The sequence below is a fragment of the Sorex fumeus genome, unplaced genomic scaffold, assembly GCF_029834395.1.
Source record: "Sorex fumeus unplaced genomic scaffold, SorFum_2.1 ptg000010l, whole genome shotgun sequence".
Taxonomy (NCBI): domain Eukaryota; kingdom Metazoa; phylum Chordata; class Mammalia; order Eulipotyphla; family Soricidae; genus Sorex; species Sorex fumeus.
In genome coordinates this window covers 2,048,147-2,066,000 of record NW_026606067.1, presented here as the reverse complement: position 1 = coordinate 2,066,000, position 17,854 = coordinate 2,048,147, and the positions used below count along the sequence as shown (strand labels likewise).

The 17,854-nt window shown below is 61.1% G+C and overlaps 1 protein-coding gene across 1 annotated transcript in view; it reads left to right on the top strand.

Annotated features, from left to right (window-relative positions):
• The window catches only part of IGFN1 (immunoglobulin like and fibronectin type III domain containing 1), a 54,344-nt gene extending 36,741 nt beyond the window's left edge, over nt 1-17,603 (top strand). Inside the window, exons 10-23 of the mRNA XM_056110530.1 lie at nt 405-518; nt 1,814-1,982; nt 3,181-3,453; nt 3,848-4,062; nt 5,062-5,206; nt 7,076-7,133; nt 7,428-7,537; nt 9,029-9,129; nt 9,635-9,749; nt 12,240-12,310; nt 13,052-13,220; nt 13,911-14,213; nt 15,523-15,849; nt 17,518-17,603. Coding sequence (XP_055966505.1) covers nt 405-518; nt 1,814-1,982; nt 3,181-3,453; nt 3,848-4,062; nt 5,062-5,206; nt 7,076-7,133; nt 7,428-7,537; nt 9,029-9,129; nt 9,635-9,749; nt 12,240-12,310; nt 13,052-13,220; nt 13,911-14,213; nt 15,523-15,849; nt 17,518-17,603 — 2,256 coding nt within the window. The remainder of the gene's footprint in view (nt 1-404; nt 519-1,813; nt 1,983-3,180; nt 3,454-3,847; nt 4,063-5,061; nt 5,207-7,075; nt 7,134-7,427; nt 7,538-9,028; nt 9,130-9,634; nt 9,750-12,239; nt 12,311-13,051; nt 13,221-13,910; nt 14,214-15,522; nt 15,850-17,517) is intronic.
• Nucleotides 17,604-17,854: the final 251 nt, after the last annotated feature.

Here is a 17,854-nt window from a genome sequence, read left to right as displayed (position 1 = left end):
GTTTAAGTCTCGGTCATACAATGAAACACCTGTACCTTCACCAGTGCCCATTCTCCACCACCAAAAACCCCTCCCACACCTTCCCCCTACCTGTGGGGCAGATGACTTCCACATTGCTCAAAGAGAGAAGGTCTTGAGAGGCCCCAGGACACCCTGCACTGGGCTTTGCACGCCGAGGTTGCTCAGCGACCTCCCGCTGGGTGCACTGGCAGACACGGAAAGGCATGGGCAGGCCTGCCTGCTCTCCGTCCTAGCCTCACCCCTCTCGCTCCTCCTGGAGAATTTCTCCCCTGATAAAAGGGGCACAGGTGGACTCTGGGGGAGGGGGATGGGGAGGGGGGTTGAGGCCTGGCGCCCTCTCAAGAGACCCCCTGGCCAGCGCCCCTGTGGGTTTGCTTCCCTAGTATGTCAACGCTGTCTCCAACCTGAAGCACCTAAAGGTCGGCAAGGACGGGGTGGCCACATTCGCTCTGGAGCTGGATCTCAAAGACCCTGAGAGCAAGATTTACCTGTATAAGGTGAGGCTGGAGGGCCCTGAGGGAGGAGGGAAGTGGCGGAGGGGCTGTGGGAGCAGTGGACCCCCAGAGAGAAGCAGAGGAGCCACTGGGACCCTCTGGGGAATGTGTACGTGGGGTCAGGTCAGACCACAGCACCATCACTCTGCAGACGCCTGAGTCAGCTGGGGAGGACGCATCAAAGGAGAGTGCTGGGCAGTGCTCCCCCTTCTGCCAGGGCTCTCTTCACGGACATCCCCGTGAGGCGCCAGGTCTCCCGACCAGGTGGGGGCTAGACTGGGTATGTGCGGCCGAGGACAGAGCTGACATTACTTCTCTGACCCATCTCCTCCCTGCCACTGTGACCTCCCTGCCACACGACAGTCAGTGGCCTGGTGCTTCAGTTTACCCCTTGGAAAGTGAGGGTGCTATTGGGCCCGGGGCCACTCAGAGTTGACTCTTGGTGATATCCGGCCAGGCCTTCAGAAAGCGGATGCATCTAGGTGCCTGAGTTTGGAGATTTTTTTAATTTTTAATTTTAATTTTCATAAAGTTGTTTACAATATTTGTTTACATTCAATATTTCAACACCAATCCCACCACCACTGCACCTTCCCACCATCATTATTTCAAACCTTCCAACCACCACCCAAGCCTGCCTCATAGGCAGATACTAAATAATTTATTTTGTATGGCTTGTTATGAATAGTATGAGATGTCCCAGGACCACTGAGGGCATGTGACAAGGTCCCTGGGCCACCGAGTGTATGTGCTGGAATCCCAGGGCCACTGAAGGAGTGTGCCTGGCTCCCAGGACGGGGGCGCTGCCTCCCAATCGCCGTTAGCCTGCGGGGCTCTTGCTGGCCAGCCCACTCTCCTCCCACCTCATCATCAATCCCAGTTGCCTCTGGCCTAACACTTGTGGACATTCGCTCCGCAGTAAGAGCCCAGCACGTTCTGAAGGTCTTGCTTGTGTTTTCTTTTTTCTTTATTTTTTTTCTTTGCGGGTCACAGTCAGCAATTCACTGGGGTTATTCTTGGCTCTGCACTCAGGAATTACTCCTGGCAGTGCTTGGGAGACCATATGGGATGCTGAGAATTGAACCCAGGTTGGCCGCGTGCAAGGCAAATGCCCTACCCGCTGTGCTATCACTCCAGCCCTTGCTTGCGTTTTCTCATCCAGGCCCTGTCCCTGTCACCCCCACCTGACCCCCTCACAGTTCCGGTTTATGGGGCCTGGCACGGTGGGAGAAAAGCACTGGTGTGGCCAGAGGGTGGGGCTGACTGAGCCCCGAGTCCCCTCTCTCTAACCCGGGCAGGACGGGGAGATGGTTCCCTACGGCTCCGACAGCCAGACCAAGCACTGCCTGCGGCGCCTGGGGAAGCGGTACCACTTCCAGATCCGGGACCTGCGGCCCGAGGACGCTGGCATTTACCAGGTCAAGGTGGAAGACGCGGGAATCTTCTCCACGCAGCTGGAGGCGGCTGGTGAGGGTCTTCTCAGCATTGACGGAGGGAGGGGAGGGAGGGGGCACATGGGGGCCAGGCTCAGGGGAGGGAAACCAAGGTGGCCTGGTCGCAGGGGACCCCTGAAATGCAGGCCCACCGGGGAGACCAGGAGCTGAGTGTGCCCCGGGCAGGTCTTCTGAGCTTTGCCACCGGGGTCAGACAGAGCTCGGCTCTGCACACGCAGGTCCCCGCTGAAGCCCCTGGACAGCCTCACCCTTGCCCACAGCTCCCCCCGCCTGCTCCACTGCTCTGAGAATCCCCCCCCCTTTCAGGGTTGCTGTGCCTGCACCCACTTCTGACTCCCCGCCTGGGGTCTGTCTCTGCCTCTCTCACTGCACTTGACCCCATCACCCAACACCCCGTTACTGGCCTGCCGGAGGGACCTGTGGGGAGGAGGAGAGGTCGGGACAGGGGATGAGGGTGCAGGTACCTCCTGAGTCACATGGGGGTTGAAGGTGAGGAGCAGAGCCTTTGGGGTCAGCCCATCGGGGGGACGTCCTAGCTGGGGTGCCTGGGACCAGACGTTAAACTGAAGCTTCTTGACGTGTAAGAAATGGGGTGCCTTCCGGGAGCTCTTCCTCTGAAGCACCAAATGGCACCTGAAATCCCGGGACTGACAGTCCTTCGACTACCCACCTTGCCCCTGCGTCAGCTTTGGGGCTGAGGTCAGGAATTCTAAGGGCCGGGGAGATGCTGACAGAACAGGAGTGGAGGCTCCCCAACATGTCCGAGGGTATGTCCCGGACACTCCTCAGCTGGCCCTGAGCACTGAACTGCCAGGTCTGCACAGCTGGGCCATGGATCCCCAGGAGTGCGAGGGAGTCCCGGGAATGATAAAGCCCGGGTCAGAGCGATATACAGCGGGAAGAGCGTTTGTCTTGCACACAGCTGACCTGGGACTGATCCTGCCACCCCAATATGGTCCCCCAAGCAACACCAGGAGTGACCCCTGAACACAAAGCCAGGAGTAAGCCCTGAGCACCGCCAGGTGTGACTCAAACCCTTTCTCCGAGAACTGGGAAGGGGGTCCCCTCATCATCTCAACACAGCGCCTGGGTTGGTACAGGGGGCTGAGGCCTGAGGCTGGGGCAACCCCGGTCCAGCTGGGGAGAGCCTGGCTTTCGGAGCTGCTGCCCCACCATGCCCATGGCTGACGGCCCCATGCTGCCTGGTGCAGCCATCCCCCCCAGAGTGGTGGTCCCGCTGGCCGAGGTCCGCTGCCAAGAGGAGGGTGATGCCTGCTTCGAGTGCACCCTCTCCAGTGCCTGCCCTGATGCCACCTGGCAATTCCAGCGCCGGCCGCTTCGGCCCAGCGGCAAGTATCAAGTGTCCGTGTCCCCCGACGGGTTGACCCACCAGCTGGTGGTGCGGGGTGCCTGCCCCTCCGACATGGGCCTCTACTCGCTGGATGCCGGCCTGCATGCCTCTAGTGCCTGGCTAGTGGTGGAGGGTAAGTGCTCCCTATGACTCCTCCCTGACCCCTCGGGGCCAGACCTGGGGGCAGTGGGCAGTGAGCACATGTCCTCTAGGCCCCCAGGAGGAGGCAGAGGGCTCCTGAGCGCCCTCCCACCCTGTCCCCCTCTATCCCTTGGGGCCCAGGATGGTGCCTGGAGGGGGCCAGGTTCCATAGAGCCACATCCCAGAACGGCCTTAGCCCCACCCCCGGCACCAGGCTTGACTGAATTCCCGGGAGGGCACTTGGGCTCACACATTTCCTCTGACCCCCTAGGAACCCCAGGGTGGGAACGCGGTGGCGGGGTCCTCTCTGGGTGACCCGGAGCTGCGGTCTCTACCACTTCCTCTACAGACACCTCCAGCCTCACCCCAGTTCCTTCTCTCTCCAGGGGGCTTCCCTCTCTCCAATGCGGTGAAGGGTGAAGGCCTCCTGGCAACAGGTTCTAACTGCCAGCTGCCAGCGCCAGGAGCCTGGGCCCCAGGAGCCGGAGATTCTGGGCACCTGGATGGCCAGGAGGGGGAGCTCCCAGATCAGGGTCCCTTGGCGGGCTCCCTGGAGGGGGCAGGGCCAGCTTCTGGACTCCAGCAACCAGCAAGCCCTGACGTGGGTGCTCCTGGTGGCCGTAGCTACTCCTGCAGAGGGGATGAGCCTACCTGGGGATTTCCGGAAGCAGAGGGGGACAGAGGGGGTCCCAGAGAGAGAAGTTGGAGCTGGACGCTTCTGGGGAGACGCGGTCTGCAGGGGGAGGGCCAAGACTCCGAGCCAGGGCCCATGGAAGGTGGACAGCGAGATCCTGGCAGAGCCGGGGAGGGGAGCTCAGGATGGGGGTCAACGGTGAGGAGCAGTGGAAGGGGAGAGGATCCCAGAGAGGCCCTCGGAAGTGGGCTGGGCACCCCTTTGGGAGCTGAGGTGGGAAGGAGGGTCCAGGCTGGCCCCGGGGAGTCATGGTCAGGTGGGGAAGTGACGAGGGACAGTTGGCAGGGGGCGCTCCAGGAGGAGGGAGGGGACGATCTGCACAGGGGGGCGGGCAGCTCAGCAGCACATCGAGGTGGTGGGATGGGTCGGGGGGGCCCAGGAGAGGGCAGTGGGGCAGGAGGCCCTGGAGGAAGAGGGCTGAACCCCCAGGCAGGCCCGGGTCCTGGGTCCCTGGGCTCTTCTGCAGGGAGGGATGTGGACTCCAGGGGTGTTCAGGGCTGTTGGGGAGTGGGTGGGTGTCAGGGACAGACTGCTGGAAACAAGGACCCCCAGGAACCCGGGAGCGGGGGTCCAGGGGCCCTGGTGGGGGACTCGCTGCAGGGTGCAGGTGCGGGGGGCCGGGGGTTGTCTGAAACTGGGGGCTCTGTTGACCCAGGGGGCTGGGGAGACAGTCGGCAGGAGCTCCGGGGGGCAGGTGCAGTATGTGCCCCAGGAGAGGTGGGGTGGAGTCCCGGAAGCCTGGGGGATCCCCGAGGCTGGGAGTCCCCCCAGAGGGGAGCAGGAGGCCTTGCCAATGCGGGGCCTGAGTGCCCGGGGCCCAGCCTCAGCCAAGCCGGGACTCCCCGTGGGCCTGGAGTCCCAGGGCCCGATGGAGGGCTGGGGGGTGGGTTGTTGGGACCTGCTCAGGAACTGGGTGCCTGGAGCCACAGGCTAACGGGGTCTCCAGGAAGGGGTGCCCAGGGGCCCTGGGGAACCCTGGGAGTCACGGGTGGTCCCAGCTCTGCACCCAATTTCTGGAACGGGTCACAGCTCTGTGTGGTTGAGATGGCTTGTGAGGCCGGCTCAGGGGGCCCCAGGGGCATGGGAACTGAGCATGGGGGTGACTGCAGGGAAGCTGGGGGAGCAAGTCCTGAACATGGGGCTGGCCCTGGCCAAGGCTCAGGGCTGTCAGGAGCCAGGGGTTCGAGCCAGGGTGCTAGTGGAGGAATCACCTCTTGGGCATCTGGAGGGGCAGAGCAAGGTGGGGACTCCAGGCAAGGCCCAGAGGCATCTGCAGGAAGGTGGTTTGGGAACAGAGGGGGCTGTGGTCCTGCAGACAGGGAGTCTGGGGGAGCTGCTGGTCTCAAGAATGACTCAGGGAGCCCTGGAGCGGGGCCCAGGGACGAAACTGGGGTGCACCCAGGGACCAGGGGTCAAGGCCCGGGGGACACTGAAGCTGGGGGAGGGCGTCACTTCCTTGGTGCCCTAGAGGGTCCCGGGGCATTGGGGCCTGCGGGCAGAGCTGGCCTGGGTGCCTCGGCAGCACCCAGGGAGCCCGGGGGAACGTGGTCTCAGGGTCAGACTGGAGGGCCAGGGGCTCCAGGGTCCTCTGGAGAAGGAGGCCTTGAAGATGGTTCCGGGGGCCCAGGAGCCAATGAGTCCCGGCCTCTGAGCGCAGGGGCCAGGGCCAGGGGCGAGGGTGGCCACTGCGGGCCGGGTCCCAGCGAGCCCAGAGCAAGAATTGGGAGTCAGAATGATGTCAGGTGCCCGGAAACGGACTTGGCTGTCACTGGGGGTGTGTCCAGGGCTGCCTGGGCTCAAGGAACCCAGAGCGGCCCAGGACTGGCAGGACATGAGCCAGAGGGGGGTGAAACAAGTTATGGGGGAGGGTCAAGAGGACTGAGGCCTGGGGGGAGGGGCCCAGGGAGAGAGGTAAGCCTCAGGGATGGTTTGGGGGGTTCAGGGGGAATTGGGTCGGGAGGTGAAGGAGCCCCTAAGGGTGGCTTAGGGGGGTCTGGGAGAATTGGGTTAGAGAGTGAAGGAGCCTCTAAGGATGGTTTGGGGGGTTCTGAGGGAATTGGGTTAGAGGGTGAAGGAGCCCCTAAAGGCAGTTTAGGGGGTTCTGGGAAAATTGGGTCAGGGGGTGAAGAAAACCCTAAGGATGATTTAGAGATTTCTGGGAGAATTGGATCAGGAGGTGAAGGAGCCCCTAAGGGTGGTTTAGGAGATTCTGGGAGAATTGGATTCGGGGGTGAAGGAAGCCCTAAGGGTGGTTTAGGGGGTTCTGGGAGAATTGGGTCAGGGGGTGAAGGAGCCCCTAAAGATGGCTCAAGGGGTTCGGGGAGAATTGGATTCGGGGGTGAAGGAAGCCCTAAGGATGGTTTCAGAGGTTCTGGGGGAATTAGGTCAGGGGGTGAAGGAGTCCCTAAGGATGGTTTTGGAGATTCTGGGGGAATTGGGTCAGGGGATGAAGGAGCCCCTAAGGATGGTTTAGGGGGTTCTGGGAGAATTGGGTCAGGGGGTAAAGGAGCCCCTAAGGATGGTTTCGGAGGTTCTGGGGGAATTGGGTCAGGGGGTGAAGGAGCCCCTAAGGATGGTTTAGGGGGTTCTGGGAGAATTGGGTCAGGGGGTGAAGGAGCCCCTAAGGATGGTTTAGGGGGTTCTGGGAGAATTGGATCAGGGGGTGAAGGAGCCCCTAAGGATGGTTTCGGAGGTTCTGGGGGAATTGAGTCAGGGGGTGAAGGAGTCCCTAAGGATGGTTTCGGAGGTTCTGGGGGAATTGGGTCAGGGGGTGAAGGAGCCCCTAAGGATGGTTTGGGGGGCTCTAGGGGAATTGGGTCAGGGTATGAAGGAAGTCCTAAGGATAGTTTGGGGGGCCCTGGGGGGATGAAGTCAGCGGGAGAGGCAGGCTGTAGGGATGGTTTTGGGTTTTCTGGGGGAGTTGGGTCAGGGGATAAAGGAGGCCCAAGGGATGATTTAGGGGGTTCTGGAAAAATTGGGTCAGAGGGTGAAGTAGACCCTAAGGATGGTTTAGGAGGCTCTGGGGGAATTTGGTTAGGGGGTGAAGGAAGCCTTAGGGGAGGTCTGGGGAGCTCTGGGGAAATTGGGTCAGTGGGAGGGACAGGCCCTAGGGGTGACTTGGGGGTTCCTGGGAGAGTTGGGTCAGGGGGAGGGGCAGACTATAGGGATAGTTTAGGGGATCCTGGGGGAAGTGGGTCAGGGGGAGACACAGGCTGTAAAGATGGTTTGGGGGGTTCAGGAGGAACAGGGTCCGGGGGAGAGGTGGGTTTTAGGGGCAGCGTAGGAAGCTCTTGGAAATTGGGCCCCCAGGGTGAGAAGGAGTGCGGGGAGGGCTCTGGGAAGGGTGGGACTTCAGGCTCCCTGGGTGCAGAGGGGAACGCGGGTGGGTGTGGGCGAGGGTCCAGGGTACACTCAGAGGGGTCCTCTGGAGGTGAAAGCTGCAAGGGTGCCCCCCAGATGGACAGGGGAGAGGGGCTCATGGACGGGAACAGGGCTGCCCCTGTGGTCAGCACCCGGGGTCCCCAGCTTCCCACAGCCAGGCAGGGCTCCCAGAGTGGATCTGGGGCCTCTGGTCCCCTGGGGGTCACTGAGGCACAGGGGGCTGTTGGCTGGGAGGAGAGGCCAGGCTTCAGAGAGGGGCACTCAAATGCTGGGGTTCCAGGGATCCCTGGGCACAGGGTACCCCCTGGCAAGGAAGGCCTGACTGCAGAACGAGCAGGGAGGAAGGGCCCTTCAGGCAAGGGGATCGTGGAGGGTGGGCTGGGGCCAGGGGCTGCCCTGGCTCCTGGACATGACCACAGAGACTGGGCAGGAGGTCTGGGGACAGCAGGTGGGGCATGTGCGGGCGGGGGACGCTCAGCAGGAGCGAGCAAGGGCCTGGACAGCAGCTGCATGGCCCGAGAAAGGGAGGAAGCCCGACCGGATCCTGCCAGTGGACGAGCACCATGCTGGACTCAGGCATACCAGGGGGCCAGCCTGGGCAGCCCACCCTCCGGGGATCAATCTACAGGCTCCCCAGCTCTGGGGTCTCAGCAGGAGGAAGAGTTCCCCGAGGGGCTGGGGGGCTCTGCGGGCCTGGCACAGTGCTCGGGTATGGACAGCGGCCTCCAGCTCCTGGGCTGCAGTGATCCCGCAGGGACCGGAGCCAGGATCTCCAGGGTTCAGCATGAGGCGAGGAGTGGCTGCCCCCACACACCAGGGCACACAGGATCTCAGGGAGCCTGGGAAGTCCCCACTGGTCCTTTCAGTGGAGAGGACTCTGGGGGTATCTCTGGGGACGTCCAAGACCTGGACTCTGGGTCAGGCAGAGGAGAGGGAAGAAGTTGGGGCTGCCCGGGTAAGAGTGTAGGTCGGGGTCGGGGGGATCCCGGCGCCCCCAACCAGAGACAGGTTCCCCTCGGGAGCAGGTCCCAAAGACATCCAGGAACAGAGAGGAGTAGGAGTACAGGGGAGGGGGAAGCGGGAGGTGGCAGAGGGCTGCCCCCCAAAAGGAGCAGAGACCGCCTAGCTGAGACTCAGTGCAGAGATGAGGGCCGGGGACCCCTGCATCGTCCTGATGGCGAGAAAGGAGGCCAAGAGAGCAGAAGAAACATCTGTGGCGAGGGGAAGGAGGCCCCCCAGAACCGAGGCCCTGTACCGGAGCCTGGCGCTGCTGGCAGCTTCTCTGTGGCAACCCAAGGTATGTGCCCACCTCAGCCCGGGGAGCTGCCCCACCACCAGCACCTGCACCCCAGGAGGCCACCTCCTCCTCCTGACACAGGTGGGTGCAGGTTGGGGTGAAAACAGCATCAGGCCTCCCCTATGCCCTAAGCACCAGGGCTGAACAGGACAGGCCACAGGAGCTGACCATTGGCCCCCCCTTGTGTCTCTCTAGAGCCCCCCTTCTCCGGGGGCCTCTCTGCACAGGCAGTGGTTGGGGGTGAGACCTCAGGCCTGTGCTGGTCCCTCACTCGAAGCCGGGAGGACAGAGTCCAGGTACTGTGTCCTGCTCTACTGACCGCTCTGGGGGAGAAGGGGGAGGGGCTTCAGTCCCAAGATGGGCCATCCTGCGACCTTGGCCGGACCCGACTAGAGGAGTTAGAGAAAGCGGGAGGTGAAAACGGGGAATGTCAGGCTCAAATCTGGCACACCCTATCCCGGCACCACCTCCTCTGCCCACCCCCATCCAAAACACACACACACACACACACACACACACCAGTCACCTCCAACAGCCCCTCACTGTCCTGCCCCCCGGGGAACGGCCTTCACAGGGGTTCCCAGCACTGGCCTGGGCCTCCGAGTCCTGGCTCCTGAGCCTGGCTCTGCCTGGCACCCGCATGAGACTTTGGTTTTCAGGGTCGAGGGGCCCTGAAAGCACCTCAGTCCCCGAGAGGATAGGTGGGGTGGGAGTGGGGTCTCGGGGTCCCCTTGGCTTTGGGAGAAGACTGGACAGTGGGGCCGGAGGGTGGCATGACCCAACCATGTGTTTTCTTTGCAGCTTGGTGCCCAGATTGAAGCCGCAGAGCACAAGGGCTGTGTGGGGGGCACCCAGGCTGGGAGGCACAGCCTGGCCGCGGGAGACCATCGGAGTCAGGCCACGGGGACCGTCGTGGGTAAGGCCTGACCCTGTCCCATCTCATCCTTCTGAGCACTGCCTTGGGGGCTGTCTGTCACATCCTCAGGCAGAGGCGAAGGGCTGGAGGGATGGGGTTGCTGGGGACTGGGGACCCTAATCCCGACCCTCCTTCTACTCTATGCCCACAAATTTACTGTTTGTCTTCTGGCAGAAGGAAGCGGTCTTAGTATTATTATTATTATTATTTTCTTTTAATTTGGAAAAATGTAGACTGTTAGTGGCCGGCCAGGTAGTTCAGCCGAGGGAGGCACTCACTTTGCCTGGTGTTTCCTAAGCACAACCAGGGGTCGCTCCTGAGCACAGACCCAGTAGGTTACTTCCCCATCTCCCTATTTCCCCCACCCCACATTCCCCACCCCCAGGCCCCAGTTGTGAGTTACCAGGGGAGCTCAGAGAGCTGGAGTCCTCCCTTCAGCACAACTCAGCACCCCCTTCCACGGCCTGCTGGCCACAACTCCAAGCACTACTTGGGAACACCCCAGCAATTTTTAAGGTGTTTATTTATTAATTAATTTATTTTTGTTATTAAGGAAACATGGGTTTGCCATACTCTGTGTGTTTTGGGGGTATGGGGCCACACCTCTGAATATAGGTCCCCACCATACCCCCCTGAAGCCCCCAGAACCCTGGGTCCTTTCCCCAGTGCCCCTCTGACCCCCTTGCTTTGTTCCCGCCTCAGGTGCCCCCACTCTCCCCTCCAAAGTGAGAGAGAACCCACGAGAACAGCAGACCTGCTCCCGGGGCCACCTCCCTGTCCAGGCTGCTTGGTGGAAGGACGAGGCAAGGGGCGGCCGTGGCCAGGGGGCTCCCTCGAGGGAAGGCTGTGCTCGGCCCCGCCTCCCCTACATCGGCCAGGACAGTGACCAGCAATGCATGACCCTGAGGCGCGAGGGCAGCCCCATGCAGGCCGGGCTCACTCTGCCAGTCCCAGGTACCCCCTAGATTGGTTAGGAAACAGAGGGTCCATAATTGTCGGGGTCCGGCTCCCATGGGCGGGTCGGCAGTTCATCCAGAAAGCAAATGTGTGAGGGCACTTCAGGGGCACTCCCACCCCCCGCCCCGACTTGAGCCAGTACGGTTGGAGGGTGTGTATTTGAGAACGCTGGTTCCGAGTAGAGGGGCTTGCAGTGCCTGGGGCCAGGGGAGGGAGGGGCACTTCTCCGTATGTCCAGGGTGCTGTGGGCATCCTGCCCCTGCCTCTTCCTGCTCTTCTCTGGGACCACATACTAACCCCAGTCCTCCCATCCTCTGTCCTCTGGAGGTGTTGGATTTGCCCAGGGACTGGGTCTCTGCTTCCACAGGCCGTCCTGAGTGGTCAGGGTCCTTCATGATAGAGCTGGGCAGGCCAGCAGGAGCACCTGACTGAGGCAGATGAGCCCACAGCCCCTTCACTGCTGCCCGTGGCTTGCAGAGTGGTCGAGCAGATGCACTGAGTCAGCAAGAATAGAATTTGATGGACATTCAGTTGTTCCAATGGCAACTGCTGAGTTTCATCCTACCCAAGGCAGTGTATGAGGCAGGGGCGGGGTGAGGGGGAACCGGACCCAAGTCTGCAGGATTCCCTGTCTCTCTCTGGGTCTGTCTCTGTCTGTCTGTCTGTCTGTCTGTCTGTCTGTCTCTCTCTCTCTCTCTCTCTCTCTCTCTCTCATGAATGGAAACCATCTAACAGAATGAGCAGAATCCATATACCCCTCTAATTTTCTTGGTTCCTCACCACATAGCACAGCCCATGGGTTCCCTGGGAGCATGTGAACAATGCAGACTCTCAGCCCTCACCCCTGCAGATTTTCAGACTTGCAGCTCCTTTCAGGAGCTCAGCCCTCACCCCTGTATAATCTCAGCCCTCAGCACTCAGCCCTGCAGGAGCTCAGTTTTCGCTCAGTGTTCTATCCATGATGCTCCATTGGGCACCTCCAAACACCAGCTGGGCCTCTGTCTGGGCAGACCGGTCAGACGTGGTTTTTCATTTCAACTCATAACAGAACCATGCCAAGGTCAATGGCTGAATCCGGGGTCATCTGTAGGGTCCAACTGAGTCAAAGTCCTGAGCAGAGAGGGCACTGGGCAGATTCGCTGAGTCCTGACGGCTGTTTCTGTCCTGGGCTCAGCAGACTCCCACGCCCCAGTTCTCTGACGCCCAAAGGTGGGTCATCTTCCTGGGGAGGGGTCTTTAATTCCCGGAGACCCTGGGTCACCCCCACAGATCCTAGAGCGAGCCTCGTGCAGTGAAGGGCGCGCGGCACCGCGACCCAGAACCCAGCGCACCCTGAGCCTGACCCTCCACTGCTCTCGGCGTCACCCCCCAGACCCCTCCCTGACTCCACGTCCACGCCCCCACACCCCTCTGCGGCTTCTCCCGGCCCCCGAAGATCTGTAGATCTTGTGGGGCCCCCACTCCCGCCCCTGCAGCCCCGCTCTGAAGGGGGGAGGCCCCCCCAGAAGTGACCCGCTGCTCTGTACCTTCCAGCCACCTCCTGCAGCCGAGGCCCGCGTGCGGTCAACGCCGGGGTCAGCTCCCGCGCGCCTGTCTCCTTTGAAGTGAGTATGCGCTAGCTCGTGGGGTGCTGAGAGGGCCCCTGCGGAGCAGAGGTCGCCAACTCTTCCCTGTCCTTTTCTGGACCCTGGTCAGTTCCCCCCGGGTTTGTGCAGGAGTCAGGATGGGGAGGACAAGGAGGGGTCCCCGCGGCTCCCCCTGGACCGTTCTGGCCTGTGTCCCTCTAGTGGTAGCCTCTAGTACTGCACCCCAGCCCTTGGTGGGAGCCTGGGGCCCCTGCAGCCTGGACTCCCGGGGTACACATGACCTTTCCATCCAGGAGGGTTCTCATGCCCACCCGTACAGTGTAGCCTGGCAGTTAGAGCAGAGACATCCTGGGTTCCACCTAGGACGTCATCACTTACTAGTGCTGGGCGTTGGACTCCCAATTCCTCAGGATCCCAGTTCCTTCTGTCAGCTGAGGATAATAACAGGAGCAGTTTGGAGGACCACACCTGGTGGCGCTCAGGGGCCACACCTTCTGGTGCTCAGGGGTCACTCCTGGTGGTGCTCAGGGGAGTATACCTGAAGGTGCTCCAGGGGCTGTACCTGGGAGGCTCGGGGGACTGTACTTGGGGGTCTGGGGGGTGTACCTGGAGGTGCCAGGATAGAACCAGGGTATGACCACACCCCAGCCATGCTCTGCAGACACATTTCTGCCGCGAAGGCTCCTCTCCTGGCTAGAGACCCCGCTTCCAGGCCGATTCCCCTCACAGCCCCTCCCTGCCTCCTTCCTTGGTTCCCAGGTGACTCCGGTATCGGCGGTGACCCAGCTGAGGGACGGTTCTTCCTTGACTCAAAGAAGCACGGCCAGCACCAATGTGGTCAGTCCCTCAGACAGCGGCCGCCTAAGCCTGCAGCTCAAGGATTCCTGGGGCCGGGATGCAGCCCCCCACTCCCTGCTCAGGGCCACAGGTGAGGCAGCTGAGGCCTGGGCCTGCTGGGGGTCTGGGGTCTGAGGCTGTGCTCATAGAACGAGGGAACGGCCCCGGGAAAAGTGGAGGTGGGCAGACCCCTCAGGGACAGGGCCCCCGAGCCACAGCCTCTCCCCAAGCCCGGTGGTTCTTCATGGTTTGCTTTGGTTTGAGTTTTGGGTCATGCCTGGCAGTGCTCAGGGATGACTCCTGACTCTGTGCTCAGGGGTCACACCTGGCAGCATTCAGGGCCCCACAGGGACTGTCAGGGCTCAAACTCAAGTCAGCCGCATGCAAGGCAAGTGCCTTACCCACTTATTGCTTTCACCCAGAGAATTTTTTTCTGGAGAAACTGGGTTTTGGGAGGACCCAGTGGTGCTCAGGAATAATCCCTGGCAGTGCTCAGGGGGCCATATGTGGTACCAGAAATTCAAACATGGGCTGGCAGCATGCACGCAAGTGTCTTAACCCCTGTACTAGCTCTCTCACCCCAAGACCCCTTATTTTGGGTCTGAGCAAACTGGTCCCCACCGGGGTCCCCCCTCCCCCGCAAAAAGCAGTGGAGGGACAGTGAGTGGCAAATGAAAGCTGCCCTTTCCCACGTGGACTCCCAGCCTGCCCCATCCTGGAGATGTTTCTGAAACTCTGGAAGGACACGCAGCTGACATGTGACTCCCTCTGTGCCCTGCAGCCTGCCCGAGGGCCCCTGGGCCCGTCCGCCTGCAGGAGAAGGTGCCCGGCACAGTCACTGCCGAGTGGGACCCCTCCCCGGACGAGCAGGGGGACGACCCGCTGCACTACACTGTCTTCACTCGCTCCTCGGCATTCGGCCCCTGGCGCCAGGCGGCCGACCGCGTCCACACCACCAGCTTCACCCTCCTGGGGGTGCTCCCCGGGCGCCAGTACCACTTCCGGGTGGTGGCACAGAATGAAGCAGGAACCAGCCCACCCTCTGACACACCCCAACCCTGGTGCCTCCCCCGGCCACAAAGAGGTGAGCAGAAATGGTGGCTGGGGGTGTAGGGGGGCTAGGAGGGTGGGGGCGCAGGGGGCCGGGGACAGGGGTTGGCAGAAGGAGTGCCGGGGAAACTGACAGTGGGAGAAACTGCAGGAGGCTCTGCCACCAAGTCGGGGTGGGATGGGGGATAGGGGTGTGGGAGGGATATTGGGATCAGTGATGGTGGAGAATGGGCACTGGTGGAGGGATGGATACTTGATCATTGTATAACTGAAACCCAAGCACAAAAATTTGTTAAGTCTACAACTGTACCTCATGGTGTTTCACTAATAAAAATTAAAAAAAAAAAAACAATGGGTGGTTTACACTCATGGGAAGCAGAACTGGGGAGGGTCCTCCAGGAAAAGCAGACTGTGAAATCAAATGCACGTCCTCCCTCTTGGAAAATACCAAGCATCCACACTGGGATGTTAGCTGTGATCATCAGTTTGGCAGATTATGGATGATTTTTAAACGTTCTCTCCTTTCCCCATTGGTTTTTACTTTGGGCCATCCCCAGGCAGGCAGTGCTGGAGATCTGTCCTCCCAGACCTCTGAGCCTTCCCCCTGCCCCTCCTCCTCTGTTGGATTCTGTGTGTTGATTGACTCATAGTGGCCATGTGCTCTCTAGAGTAAATGAAGGGGAGGGGCAGGCAGGTGACCAAAGGACTGGAGCATGCTTGCAGGCAGGAGGCTGGGGTTCGATCTCTGGCACTGCAGGCTCCCCAGAGCACAGCCAGGAGGGACCCCCCCCCTCCAAGCACCAGAAGGAGCACCCTGAAGGACCATGCGGGGAGGAGCCCTGAGAGCCAATGGACATGGCCCCGCACAGAAGAAAGCAAAAACAATCTAGAAAGGACTTTAAGGAAAGGATAAAAACAAACAAACAAAAAAAATGAATAAGGCAGGGGCTGGAGTGATAGCACAGTGGGTAGGGCATTTGCCTTGCATGCGGCTGACCTGGGTTCGATTCCCAGCATCCCATATGGTCCCCTGAGCACCGCCACCAGGGGTGATTCCTGAGAGCAGAACCGGAGTAACCCCTGTGCATCGCCGGGTGTGACCCAAAAAGAAAAAAATAAGAAATGAATGAAGGCCACGGCTAGAGGAGGAAGGTGGCTTGGCACCAAAACCTAAACAAAATGTCAAGCCAGGCTGTGGGGCCAAGTCTGCAGTTCAGGCGTGCTGGGAAGGTGAGAGAGACCACCAACCTGGCACCGGGCACCTCCAGTCTGGCACCGGGCCTCCCCCCGCCCCTCGCCAATGCAATCATCTCCTCCCTCCCTGCCTCCTTTTTTCCTCCCAGACAAGTTCACGATGCCGGTGCCCAGCGCCCGGGAGCCCAACCTGGGCCAGAAACCACAGTTCCTGGTGAGGCTGCGGGCTCACCTGCTGCCCCGTGGCAGTGCCTGCTGCATGAGCTGTGCCGTGCGGGGCTGGCCCCGACCCCGCGTCACCTGGTTCAAGAACGGCCAGAGCCTGGCGGGGAACCCAGCCGTGCACAGCACCGACATCCTGGGTGTGTGCTCCCTCATCCTCTCCAGCGTCTCCCCCGAGGACGGGGGCGAGTACCAGGCTGTGGCCGAGAACATGCTGGGCCAGGCGGTCAGCACCACCACTCTCATTGTCATGGGTAAACATGGGCGAAGGTGGGGTCAGGGGCGGGGAGAGGCTGGTCACCTGCCCTTCCTCAGAGTGTCCCCCGGGGGCCTGTCTCCTGTGCTACATCTGTGGGGAGCATCACTGGGTCTCAAGGCTTCGTCTGTGCCACCCCTGAGCCACCTCCCAGCATGCAGCTCACCTCAAGGGGGAGAGCCAGAGGCTAATTTATCTCCTCTTTGCACCTTTGCATCTGCCTCCATACGCCCCCATCCCGGCATACAGGACCCGGAGCATCAGAAGACCCTCTCCTTGGTCATCAAGTCTCCTTCCCAGTAAAACAAATAATACTTGTCAAAAAGAAAAAAAATACTGGGATGGAGTGATAGTATGGTGGGTAGAGTTTTTGTCTCTCATGTGGTCAACCAGGGTTTGATCCCTGATAGCCCATATGGTACCCTGAGCACCACCAGGATTAATTCCTGAGCAGAGAGCCAGGAGTAAGCCCTGAGCATCACTGGGTGTGGCCCCAAAACAAAATCACACCCCCCAAGTACTTAGAACACCAGACATCTTAAACAGAGAGTATCTCCCCTGAATACTTGCTGCTATTCAGCTCTGACTGCGTGTAGAAAAGAATCAGGGTCTGAAGGGGGTTGTGGGGACCCCAGGGCCCAGGGAAGGGGTATGCCTGAGACCGGGGAGTATGGGGGGCCTCTGGATGTGACACCAGGTCCCCTGGCGGAGCAGCCCTCACAGTCAATGTCAGGGGTGGGAGCTTCCCCTGGGGTCCTTCCAGAATGTGGGTGTTCGTGTCTTGCAGATTCCAGCTCCTAGCCTGCCTCAACCTGGATGACCCACCTGGGAGGGTACACCATGATGGCAGATCACTGAGAAGGCTCACTGGGCTCCTGCTCTGGTGCCCAGGACAGGGGGCACCACCCATGCCAGAGCCTGGGGAGACAGGCAAGAAGGGCCTGGAGAGGACCCCAGGAGGATGCAGAGCCCTTGGGAAGAAAAGGAAGGAAGGACCTAGAGCGTCAGCCCCAAGCCACGTCAGTGTCCAGACGGCTGCACCTCTCTCTGGCCACTTCTGGACCTGCTGAGGGCAGCCTGCTGCAGAAAGGGGGCCGAGTCCTCCTTCAGGCGAGTCCTGGACCGCAATGCGCCCGGAGGGGAGGCGGAGGGGCCATGTGTGCTGTGGTGTTTTCTGTCTCTATTTATTAAAACATTCAACTGACAAATGCACAGCATTGGTGCTTCCCTTGGAGTCAGGAGTCAGAGGGCGGACTCCCAAGGTGGGCTGGAGCCTGTGGGTTCTGGCCTGAAGATTCAGGACCCTTCTGGGCCTGATGTAGGGCTTGCGGGGATAGAGTCCCCCTCTTCCGGCCCAGCTGCCCACACCCCACTGTCTGGCTTCCTGGAAGGCCTATGTGGAGACCGGCTATATGGGATCCGCCGTTGGCCACCCCTTTGGGCTGGGAGGGGCTGAAGCACATGCTTTGCCGGGTCACCCCAGCATAGCCAGGAGGGACCCAGTGAACACAGTCTGAGAGACACTTAGGTGTCGGGACCTGCCTCCCGGCCTCTGCAGGCCCTTCTCTCCTCTGCCTGACTCAGGGCGCAAAGGGGCACTGCTCTGTGACCCGCCTCTGTTCCCTCACCTGCCATCACCCTTCAGTCATGGCTCTCCCACGCTCAGGCTCCCAGGTAATGCTCCCAGGGTGCCCAGGCGGCAGCAGCAAGTCCCACCCTCAGCTCCGGGTGCCCAAGCCCAGAAGGCGCTAAGCCACCGGAACCAGCATCTCTCGGGGTCCTCTGCTCCGATTCTGCTCTGTGTGGCCCTTGCATCCTCTTGGAGGAGGCGGGGCAAGTGGCATCCTCTGTCAAGGCACTGGAGAAGGATGAGCCACATGGAAGAGGGACTCTGGGACCAGGAGGCATTCACTGGCCACCCCAGAGGGGACCCCGAGTGTGTCCCCGGAGGGAGGCAGGCAGGCAGGCGGTATGGATTTGTTTCCTTAGGTCGTGACTCCATA